The sequence below is a fragment of the Ochotona curzoniae genome, unplaced genomic scaffold (assembly GCF_017591425.1).
Source record: "Ochotona curzoniae isolate NIBS_2020 unplaced genomic scaffold, NIBS_Ocur_1.0 contig_3819, whole genome shotgun sequence".
NCBI classification, from domain to species: domain Eukaryota; kingdom Metazoa; phylum Chordata; class Mammalia; order Lagomorpha; family Ochotonidae; genus Ochotona; species Ochotona curzoniae.
The window spans coordinates 4,861,704-4,871,640 of record NW_024466004.1 but is presented as its reverse complement, the minus strand read 5'-3'; the positions used below and the strand labels follow the sequence as shown (position 1 = coordinate 4,871,640).

General features: G+C 51.1%; 1 protein-coding gene across 2 annotated transcripts; it reads left to right on the top strand.

The window, feature by feature from the left end:
* Positions 1 to 5,202: 5,202 nt before the first annotated feature.
* On the top strand, positions 5,203 to 9,546 carry SAYSD1 (SAYSVFN motif domain containing 1). Of its 2 annotated transcripts, XM_040982965.1 has the most exons (3): positions 5,203 to 5,416; positions 5,600 to 5,603; positions 8,332 to 9,546. In XM_040982965.1, the coding sequence occupies exons 1-3, from the start codon at positions 5,203 to 5,205 to the stop codon at positions 8,639 to 8,641; spliced, it is 528 nt and encodes a 175-aa protein (XP_040838899.1). In that variant the 3' UTR covers positions 8,642 to 9,546. The 2 variants fall into 2 exon arrangements, with proteins under 2 accessions (XP_040838899.1, XP_040838898.1); XM_040982964.1 differs by lacking the exon at positions 5,600 to 5,603 and having other exon boundaries at positions 5,203 to 5,397; positions 8,294 to 9,546.
* Positions 9,547 to 9,937: the final 391 nt, after the last annotated feature.

Here is a 9,937-nt window from a genome sequence, read left to right as displayed (position 1 = left end):
ATATGCAAGTATTCTGGTCTCTGGCAGGGGCTCAAAACACACTGATTGTTGTAGTACTCACAGTTCTACTACAGTACCTTGATTGGACTGTTCCAATGAGATAGAACACTCAATTTAGGTGATGCAACTTTATTGCAAGCAGACCCTAAGAATCAAGGGAAGTTTAGGATTCCTATTCCTTCTGAGCCAGTCTGCCCCAAGACATGTAAGAGTAACTCAAGGTAGATGGAGTCTCACCTGGGAATGTCTCATCTTTCAGGGCCACTGAGCAATGCTGGAAGCACTCCATTTCAGGTTTCCTGCCCACCCCCCACCAAGATTTCTTTCTTTCTTTCTTTCTTTAGAAGAGAGAGACAGAGACGGTGAGACAGCCACACACAACTTCTATCAATCTGTTGATTCACTCCAAAAGTGGTTGTAATGACCAAGGTTGAGTCAGGCTAAAGCCAGAATCTTCTTTGGGTCTCCCATGTGCAGGGACCCAAGTACTTGGGCCATCTTGTGCTGCTTTTCTAGGCACATTAGCAGAAACCAGGCCCAGAGTGGAGCAGCCAGGACTCGAACCAGCATTGCAGCATAGTGGGCTCTAACCACTACACCACAGCGTCAGTCCCACAACATATTTTGAAGTGAATTCATGAAACACACAGGGTATGTTTTCCCTGTGAGTGGTCTGAAATACCTATTGCCTTTACCCTTCTCACTCCTATGTGGCCAGTGTGGTCCTTCAGCCAGTGCTTCTCATTTGGGTGAAAATTTGCCTCCTAGAGAGCATCTGGTGGCACAATGGTACTGATCAGCCTATAAGAGAACAGAATAAGAAAAAACCAAGAAGGATCTGTACTCACATGCCAAGGGTGCCGAGCCTGAGAGACCCAGCTCCAAACGTCTCTCTCTTCAGGCCTCTCCCCTCTGGAAATTCTATGCCTTGGTGCATAAAGCATAGTGCTTGGCCTGCCAGGACAGGCCCAAAAAGAACAAAGCAGATTTGGGGTATCATTAGCCTCCTCTCTCGTTGTGACGTTGGGGTTCGTGGTAGGAGCTAAATCAACCACCAGCTGCTCCTCCTGCTCCTCTTGCCTGAACTATGGTCAGGGAAAAGCTTCAAACTCTATTCAGAACAAATGGCTCTCAAGTCAATGATTAAGAAGCAAAATCTAACATACAAAATGATAAATGCACATTGAGAAGGGGGCAACGTTCCTTAGGGTACCCTGACAATGCTTTAATCATAATAAATCAAATCAAGTTCATTTCAGCTTACTTTTTTTTTACCCTAAAGACATAATTATAGATCCTCTCTACCAAGCTTTTGTCACCAGAACCTATGATAAATTGCCTTTTCTGTTTTCATTTGAGACACCCCTAAAAATGCAGACAAAATGGACTAATACTGATTAATTTCTTAACACTTTCCAGGTAAGACTGGCCCACAATGAGTCCATTTAACTGTAGTGTCCATTTTCTTACCTTATTGAAGAAAACCCCAGATTCAAATTGTTTTATTACTGAGTCCTACTAAACATTCAAGAAGCAGTTCATTCCTAGTTTTACTCAGGTCATACTAGAAAATTAGAGGCATATTTCTACTTATGTCATGTTAGTGTAATTCTTTTTCAAAAAGCTTTATTTATTTGAAAGTTACTCCCCAAATGGCTGCAACAGCCATGCCTAAGCCAAGGCTGAAGCCAGGAGCTTCATCCAGGTACTCCCACATCCAGTTACTCCCACATCCAGGTCTCCCACATCCAGGTACTTCCACATCCAGGTACTCCCCATGTAGCAGGGGTATAAACACTTTGGCCATCCTCCACTGCTTTTCCCAGACCATTAGTAGGAAGCTGCATCAGAAACAGAACATTTGGGACACAGCCTAGTGCCCACAGGGGATGCCCGCAGTGCAGGCAGATGCCTTACCCAATACTCTACCAGTCTGGCCCAAGCTAGTCTAATTCTAAAACAAACATTTCAGGGATAACCCATGACAATAAAATGATAGAAGCATCTTATTAATTCCTTTAAAAAAATTATCAAACTGATTATATCTTTGAGTTTTGTGTTTTATAAAGTGGCTGAGTTTGTTTATTCCAGGAATGGAGAGTGGTCTAATCACAGAAAATCTATTAATGTACCTCACCACTTTTAATAGATTGCAGGAGGAAGGAGTCAGATATGGATGCACAGAGGACTTCAAAGGAAGTGTTCTTTTTGCTGGAGGAGTGAGTATGCATTAGTTAGCTTTGTTGTGCACCAACCAAACACAACATTTCAGCAATACAAAATATGCATCTATTTTCATACAGCTTAGGATAAGCCAAGGGTCAGCTATTTCAGCTGGGCTCAGTTGGACAGCTCAGCTATTAAGCTTCAGGTCTGAGGGTCAGCTGGGTGACCACAGCCCACGTGGCTCTCACCAGGCTCAGATTAGCCATTGCCATGGCAATCCATAGTCCATCTTGTGGCAATGCCGAGTACTAAGAGAGTGCATTCTACAAGACCAAGCTGCTGCTTGCATCCTTGTTGCCATTATTCCATTTGGACAAAATTAACTCGAACTGATGAGTTTAAAATTAAGGCATGCTTTTTTAACTAAAAGGATACAAGGAGGAGCATGTCATTGGGGCCAATGACTCTGAATATTCCACAGGGCCACAGAGATATTTTCTTTAACGGGGTATGCACACGCGCATTAAAGTATATGTAATCTGCACATCACCTGGACTATGGCATGGATATAATATTTCATGTTAAACATTAATTAAACTCACACATCAAGTCTGTCAGGAGCCCTCCCTATTTCCTAGTTTCATAATATTAAGCAAAGAGGAAATGAAGGTGGTTTGGCCGGAATTACTCCTCGTGACTGTCTTATGCATCTTTTTTGCTTTTTATGCTTTCAACCTCTTCCAAGAAGAACTTTAAGAGGCTTCCAAAGCCCTAGGACAAAATAAGTCTTAGCAATATAACAAAATGAAGAAATAAGAAAATGAAGCCTCAATGGTGTGTTAGCTTATACTGTGGTTGAGTCAAGAAACTAGACAAGCATAATGGAGAAATAAGAAAGCAAGCCAATGGAGAGCCAAGCCAGAGGTTGCCAGAGCCAGATCCAGCCGGCGAGACATCAGCGCCTGCCTGCTTCCTCACTTCCTGTTCCTCTTGGGTCCTCCGTCCACACTTCTCCACATGATCCAGGCCTTCGCCTCGGCTCCCTGGGCTCCCGGCTTCTCCTTCGCTGTGGGTCTCCTTGGGTCCCCATAAGCCCTCTGCATTCTTGTTGACTCTGGCCTAGGGGCTCACTTCCTGTGACCCAGCCCTTGCTGACCCTTTTATCCCGACACACCTTTGTCACTAACTCCTTCATGAAACTCTCCCTCTTGGAAGTGCCACGTTTTCTGCCGAGAACCTGACACCATCTCATGCCTGGATTCTGGCCCGTGTGTGGGCCATCCATCAGCTCTGACGTCTCAGGGTCCTCGCCAGCAGCCGCTGAGCCACTCTGGACGCCAACACAGGTGCCTCTCCTGTGGTTTCTCCCTGAGAGGGCACTGGGTGCAACAACTTGCTTCTCTGACAATCCAGCTCCATCCCACTCAGGCCTCACACCTCTGCACGCACACACGTTCAATGATTTCTTCTAGTCTCATGATTTTAAATACCTTACACATGCAGCGTGTCCCAGGGGCCTGACCTTACCTTGAATCTGTGTTCACCAAGTAACTGCCTTCATGTCCAACAGGCAGCATGTCCGAAATGAAACATTCGAATGTTAATCCTATGTCCCTCTCCTCAATTATCTCGTTATGGCAGAGTCCCAGCATCACAGAAGCTCCTGGTTGACCAGGGAGTGTGTGTGTGTGTGTGTGTGTGTGTGTGTGTGTGCATGGGGAGGGAGTGTAATGGAAGACATGTGTCGTCTTTATATTCCTTACTCATTCCATGGGCCTATCATGAAGATATGGTCTCATCTTCAAAACGTATTCAGAATATGACCAAGTCTCACAACCCTCCGCATGACCACTCAAGCCCAAGACCAGCCTCTCTCTCTCTCTCTTTCTCTCTCTCTCTCTCTCTCTCTCTCTCTCTCTCTCTCTCTCTCTCTCTCTCTCTCTCGGCCCTATTTGCTCCCAGCTGGCTTCCTTCTTCCACTCTTGTACACTCCCAGGGCTGCCCCTCCAGGGGCTGGTGGGAACCCTTTGAATGATCTTGCAGCACACCATCTCCTGCTGTTCAACTTCCTCCCATCACATCCTCACTCCAAGGCTTGCAAGCCTTCATGGGCTCAGCCCTCTGTGTCTTTTGGTTTCCGTCTCACATCATGCTGCCTCCCTGTGCTCTCGCGGTGGGCCAAGCACACCATGTGCAGTCTCGGGATCTTTACATCATCAATGCTTCCTTGCACCGGGCCACTCACGCACACAGGACTCCCTCCCTCAGAGCCGACCCCACCCAGCACCTCCCAGTAAGTAGCTCTGCCACTCTTACTCCCTGCCTTTCTTCTTGTGACATCCAGCTAAGTACATGGCTATGCATTTGTCAGTCTTTCCCTGACAGGATTTGCTGCGTGGGCCTCAGCATCCCCAGTGCCTAGGCCAGCATCCCTTAATTAAACAGAAGCCTCCGTTCTACTCGTCTAGTTTCTTGACTTAACCACAGCATGAGCCAACACATAATTAAGGCTTCATTTGGTGACTAGCGTTTGGCTTTTACAGTTTCTGAAGTGGTCTCTGGGTGGTAGCTGTGTAGGTGCATGCAATAAAATTCTATCAAGCTGTATAGTTAAGATTCGTGTTATTTTTAAGTTGCGCCTCCACTAAGAGCTTTTATTTATTTATTTTCCTTTTAAGGTGATTTCTAACACAGCAATAGCAGTAACTGAGATTTGTGATGTCTCTGTGGTGGCTAACCCTCTCGGAGCCACCTGCCCCCACTTGGGAGCTCACCACTGGGGTCCAGGATGAACGGCCTCCCACCCCCGCTCGCACTGAGCACGCTGTGGAGCTATCAGCCTCGGCGTGAGACGGAGTAAGGCAGGGCCTCCTTCAGAGGAGCCCGGAGCAGGCCAGGGCAACAGAGGAACCCCGGCTGAGCCTCGTGCCCACCTAGCAGGTGCAGGCGGACTGCCGGAGCGCGTCACAAAGCCCGGCCCGGCGCGCACGCGCGGCACAGCTCGGCGGCGCAGGCGCACGGCGGGGGAAGCGCGCCATGGAGCAGCGGCTGGCGGAGTTCCGGGAGTCCCGGAGACGAGCCGGGCTGGCGGCCGAGCCCAGCACCCCGAGCCGGAGCGCGGGGACCTCGGAGGCAGCTGAGACTCCCCAGGCAGCCCCGGGCTGGCTGACGCGGCTCCTGGGGTGGAAGCCGCGGGCTGCGCGCGCCCCAGGGCAGCCCGGCCTGGCTCAGGTGAGAGGACAGAGGCCTCGTTCTCCCGGAACCGGCGCCTTCCCCGGACGGACGGACGCACCCGGCGGCCGACGCTCCGCCCTGGAGCCCTGCACGTGACGGGCTCGGCCTGCCCCTTGGAGAGGTGCCCGGCGGCCGGGGGCAGCCCTGATGGGTCCCTGGAGTTGCAGACTGCGCGTGGCTTTGGGAGGAGACTTCACAGCCCAGTTGGGGCCAGCTCGCTGCCAGTGGAGGGCGAAGGGTTAGAAATGGGGGGGACAGGGGGTAGAATACACAGGTCCCCAAAGTGTGCTGCTGTCCTCTGCTGTTGTGCCCATGGTGAAGACTGGATTAGAGGACAGACACAGATGCCTCTGGCCATGTTTTATCAGATGTAAAGGAATTTAATTTGTAAAAAAAAGATTCATTTTTATTGGAAAGGCAGTTTTATAGAGAGAAGAGACAGAAAGACCTTCCATCCACTGATTAATTCTCCAAATGATGGCAACAGCTGGAGCTGAGCCGATCCGAAGCCAGGAGCTTCTTCCTGCGGGTCTCCCACGTGGGTGCAGGGTCCCAAGGCTTTGGGCCGTTCTCTACTGCTTTCCCAGGCCACAAGCTGGATGGGAAGTGGAGTAGCCAGGACACAAAGAAGCACCTGTGTGGGATACTGGCTCTTGCAAGGAGGAAGATTAGCCAATTGAACCATCACACTGGGCCTGTGATGGAATTTAATTTTGCTATCTGAGCCTTCATTTTAGTTTTCACTAGCAATAAAGAAAAAGAAGAAAGAAAGAAAAAGACAGTGGGACCTAAAACTGTCTAGTTGGCATGTGTAGGAAAACATGTCAAAGGAGAAATGACTGTCATGTCCAGAAAGTGTGATAAGAACCAAAAAGTTCTGAAAAGCTAAAGTGGGGCTAGGCCTCTGGCCTCGTGGTAAGCACGCTGGTTGGGCTGCTGGGGTCCCCTGGGGAGGGTCTGGGCTCCAGCTTCCTGCAGAGGGCCACAGACCCTGCGAGGAAGTTAGGTTCTTGCCTCTGCCATGGGATTTCTGGGGTGAGTTCACAGCTCCCCAGTCCTGCCATTGAAAGAGTGATTCAGTGGATGGCAGCTCGGTCCTATCTGCTTATCTGAAAAAAACAAAGTGCTGGAGCAGAAGCACCTTGCCCCACCTAAATGCACTTTCCTTGAGTTCCTGTCTCATTGCTCAGTCTCTGATTTGAGGGAAGCCTTGCTGACCGAGGACTGACTGCTGCTTGGAGGAATAGCCAACCAGCAGACTTCCCTCCCTGAACACCCCACAGCTGCTGGCCTGACCAAAGGGAGGGCACAGATGCACAGGTTCCCGGGGGGGGCCTAGCGATTGCTGTGTGTTCCCAGGCAGCGCCACCTGGGCTCATGGCCCTCCACTCATTCCTGGGTTTGCTTCAGTGTAAACATTCTCATTAAAAGAGGCTTTTGTCAGTTATAATGCACATCTATATGATCCTTTTTTGTGTGTGATTTTTGAATTTCTATGAAATGTAGAGTCACAGAAGGAGAGACAGAGATCTTCCATCTATTGGGGTCTCCTCTCCAAATGGGCACAAGAGGCCAGGGCTGGGTCAGGAAGATGGAACTCCGTCAGGTCTCCCCTGTGGGCAGCAAGGGTCCACTGCCTGCCCAGGCGCAGCAGCAGGGAGCTGGGTTGGAAGTGGAGCAGGTGGGACCCAAGCCGGTACTCATAGGGGATGCTTGCATCGCTGTAGGCAATGTCTTACTGTGCCACAACACCCATCCTTCCCTGATGAGCGATCTCTTTAGCGTTCTGGTTGGAGTTGCTGCTTTTCTGGATTCACTGATAACGGTCTCTCCAGGTGAAATGTTTGTACTTACCCCCTCCCTGCTTCTAGAAGCTGTCTCCTTCTCTCTTAGTATCATTCATTCAATAAAAACCCTGCAGCGTCCACCATGTCCCAGTAACTACCGCTAAAGATCCCAGGGATTGCATGGTTAAGACGCAGAGCCCTCCTGTCCTAGAATTTGCATTTCAGTGTTTGGGGTGGCAGAAGGAGAACCGAACAGCGGGTGGTAGACACTAGGAAGGGCACTGTGGTGGTGAGTTGGGGTGAGGGGCACAAAGCACTCTTCATTTTGGGTGAGCAGGGAGGGGTCTCCCAGTGGCCTGAGGGACAAGGCCCAAGGCGCCTGCGGTGACATTTTTTTGCTGAGGTTTGTGGAAGAGCCTGCCAGAGGCACCAGGGCTGGGAGGGTGGGAAGCAGCTTGGTTACTTGTGGAAGAGAAATGCCTTTTCCCCAAACCGAGCCTGTACGAGGGGACTTCTGCAAGTCGGTGGGAAAGAGACGTGCATCATGAAAACGCACGTGGCAGTGGTGGTTTTGTTTGTTTCTGCACCAAAATAGCGTTCAGTGTCACATTCCACAAACAGCTACAGATGCTGCTTTCATGGCCCAAGGCTAACCGAGTGTAGAGCCAGTTTCAGATGAGCCAGGGGCGTTTCTGTACCCTTGTCTGCTCCCTATGCCACTTTGTGCACCAGTCTCCTGCTAAGTCCACAACCCTTCTCCTGACCACCCCCAGCCCCATCGCCATAAAGACCCCCAAGAGGAGCCTTGGAGGGAGCCCATCCCAGGAGCTTACACCTGGCTCCGCCCTGCCTGTCTGCAGCTGTGTGACTTTAGGGGCATGGTCCAGCCTGGTCAGTGCTGCAACAGTAGTCCTGTCTGCCTCCCAGATCACAGGAGATGACGAAAATAATGGCTTATGAGCACTGTTGGGCTGGTTAGGGGCGGGATGGGAGGAGAACCCATGTGCGCCTTGGGGCTGAGCCCTGGAAGAGCGATCACGCCGTGGCGATCACGGCATGGCGAGCCTGGCGCCGTGGCCTCACTTGTGCTTGTTTGTGTATCCCAGGTTGCCGCTGCCACTGCTGCTGTGGCTGAGCCCCAGAGGGACACGGCCAGCCCCACACCTCTGCCTCAACCCTGGGACCACTCTCTGCTGACCAACATCACCTTCTTGAAGGTTCTCCTCTGGCTAGTCTTGCTGGGACTGTTCGTGGAACTGGAGTTCGGCCTGGTGTACTTTGTCCTGTCCCTGTTCTACTGGATGTACGTGGGGACCCGAGGCCCGGAAGAGAGGCGAGAGGGGGAGAAGAGTGCCTACTCGGTGTTTAACCCAGGCTGTGAGGCCATCCAGGGCACGCTGACCGCGGAGCAGCTGGAGCGCGATTTGCAGCTGAGACCCTCCGTGGGCAGTTAGCACGCGGCTCCACGTGGTCTTCGGAGGCCGCAGCATGGACGGCCCAGAGCGAGGACAGTGTGCAGTCAATGTGAGATGACTCAGGTGTGCACGCTGTCCCCACCTGCCACTGCTTACCTTCAACTTCTCTTGACCTTCGATGAAACTCTGAAAAGACATTCAGTGGGTCCAACACAGTTTATAAAAATTACGTCCTTGAGGAGAGGGCCCCTGGTTGTGTCGTCATTGAACACAGGACTTTTTAAGCACCACAGAGACGTTAGCAGGGATGGTGGGCTAGGTTCTTGGCACAAGGGAGAGTTCAGATGTGAGACCGAGAGAGCAGCGGTCATCGAGAGAGCAAGGCTGAATAAGGCCAGGCATCCATCGAGACAGATGGGTGCATCTTAGGGCAAACCGTGAGAGCCCAGTCCCTCAGCAAAGTGACATGATGGGATGGTCGGAAGGTCCCTGGCAGGCTGGGCGCACGGCTCAGAAAGGAGCTGAGCCAGTGGGCTAGACTCGGATGGCGCTTATAAGGGGATGGGGCTCTGCTCCATGACAAGGGGTTCACTGAGTGTGAGCTGGGATAACGTCCCCTCCTCCTGCAAGGGACTGCTGAGGCCATCAGCCTAGGTAGCCCGGTCAGCCACATAGGGCCTTCCATGGGGAAGGCTGTGAGCGTGTGACTTCCCGATGTCAGGCTGGGTAGAGGATTCTCCTGGGGAGTCTCTGAGGGGGCAGAAGGGGTGCTATGCCATTGTCTGGGCAGCACATTGCGGTGTGAAGTACCAGGCTGCTTCCAAGTCAAGCCTCTGAGCTGCTGGTACTTGGCTTTCCTTAGGCCACTCTGTCACACAGAAGAATCACTAGCTTCCTGCCTAGCAGAGATATTAAAGTGATATTAAGGGATTGTCTGTTTAAAATAGGAAGCTGTTTCAAATGATGCTTAGATGCATTAGAACTGTCACTTAACCATAGTTGTTCCCTTTAAATCCCCTGTCCCCAAAAGTGCAAGTTGCAAGGGTTTTGTGGCGGGAGATGGCGTGGGATGGGTTGGAGGGAGGAATGAAGCAGGTTTGGTTTTTTGTTAGGCTTCCTGCTTCAGTTTTTGCTTTTCTAGTCACCAATGCTGCCAAAAAACAAACAAAAACAACCTCTCAATTGTCTCCTTTGCAGAAGCAGGTTCCCGACACTGTCTTCCATTCTCCACTCAGTAAAGGAAGCTAAGAATTCAGACACGAAGTCCTGGGCGCCAGGGGCGGGGAGGGGCTGCACAGTGTCAGCAGGGACGCCGCACCTGGTGTTCAGCAGAGA

What these genes read in the sequence shown, in the direction of transcription:
- SAYSD1 (XM_040982964.1), top strand. Translation starts at nt 5,203, where the DNA reads ATGGAGCAGCGGCTGGCGGAGTTCCGGGAGTCCCGGAGACGAGCCGGG. An exon ending in GGCAGCCCGGCCTGGCTCAG is followed by an intron (nt 5,398 to 8,293) that starts GTGAGAGGACAG and finishes TGTGTATCCCAG; the next exon opens with GTTGCCGCTGCCACTGCTGC.